This window comes from Anneissia japonica, unplaced genomic scaffold (genome assembly GCF_011630105.1).
Source record: "Anneissia japonica isolate Jap-2015-1 unplaced genomic scaffold, ASM1163010v1 scaffold68648_len3114_cov198, whole genome shotgun sequence".
Lineage (NCBI taxonomy): Eukaryota > Metazoa > Echinodermata > Crinoidea > Comatulida > Comatulidae > Anneissia > Anneissia japonica.
In genome coordinates, this window is record NW_022737686.1 from 1 (window position 1) to 1,320 (window position 1,320).

At 58.6% G+C, this 1,320-nt stretch overlaps 1 protein-coding gene across 1 annotated transcript in view; it reads right to left on the reverse strand.

Moving 5' to 3' along the window:
- Positions 1-230: 230 nt before the first annotated feature.
- Positions 231-1,320, reverse strand: part of LOC117117444 — a 1,580-nt gene continuing 490 nt past the window's right edge. Inside the window, exon 2 of the mRNA XM_033261742.1 lies at positions 231-1,239. Coding sequence (XP_033117633.1) covers positions 231-1,239 — 1,009 coding nt within the window. The remainder of the gene's footprint in view (positions 1,240-1,320) is intronic.

A 1,320-nucleotide genomic window follows, 5' to 3' on the forward strand; every position in this document is an offset into this window, starting at 1 on the left:
CGTCGGCGAGACCCCGCGCAACCCTCAGACGCCAGGACTTGGAAGCCATAGAGATCAGGTCTTGGGAGTAACTTTTCAATTTATCCTCGGCGTATCTGAACGGAACAAGAGAATCTCCGTACCTGAAACAAAATATGTTCGGACGACTCGAGAGATCGGCGTGCCACTCGGCGACGGCATCTTCGTCCGAGTCGCGCGTCAGGTCGACGGGTTGGAAGTCGTCGACTTCTTCAAGGTCGACGAAAGGGAACACGTAACCTTTGGCGAATATGTCCTCCTGCGTCTTCTGTCCGACGCCGGCGACGTGTCCGTGAAAATCGGAACCCAGGAAGGCGGCCGCGATCAGGGTGTTGAGGCAACCAAACGGACTGTCGAGCTTCTCCCGCGACCATCTTCCTATCCGGTACATCCTCTCGTTTCGCTTGCGAACCAGGAGGGCGTCCGATTGCATGGCGGTCAGCGTGACTATGCAGTCGCTTTCGCACGTCTCCATGAGGATGTTGGACGAAGGCACGTTGCTGCCGAACTTGAGCAGGTCGTGCACCACGCCGAACAGTATGTCCGACTCCGAATACAGACTCCGTTCGGGAAGCAGATTCTCGAACTCCGTGCACCAGGGAATCGCGGACTCGGGCCCGATGAGTCGGAACCAGTCGCGTTCGGCGGACTCGTCGAAGCCGGCGCCGGTGATCACGTACGCTGCGTACGGTCGGTCGTGCCACCTGCTCTCGAGCAACGCCGATCGCAGGTGTCCGATCGTCATGCTCTTGTTCCTGTTCGAGCGCACGAAGGATTCGACGAGACCGACGAAAGTCCCTTCCGTCTCCTCGAGCACGGTGTTCCTTTTTTCGACGGCCGTCCTGAGGGCATCGTCGTTCAGGTGACCGACTTTTCGGAGACCGTTTCGGAAACTCCCGTTCCTGTGATCTCTCCTCCGCTTGAGTTCGGCGAGTTTCGCGAACGGAGATTTCCCGTCCACGAATAGCAGCACGGCCTTCACGGCGCTTCGCTCTACCGATCTCTTCTGCATCGCCACCACGTCGTCCGCGTACCCCAGGGCGTCCTCCATGAAGGTTTGCGCCACGTCGTCCAGACTGAACCGTCGGTAACTGTTCACTATTCCGTCGTGTCCTTCCCTCCAGCTCCGTTTCTCGACGTCGCCGACGACGACCGACCGTTCCAAGCACGCCTTGACGTTCGGGAAGTGATCTTCGATCTTCGTTCCGATCGGGCGCGAAGCTATCCGATGAAAAGTCTGTGAAGCGTCGATCATTATGATCTCGACGTTTCGGACGCTTTCGGCGAACGACCGACCGGTGC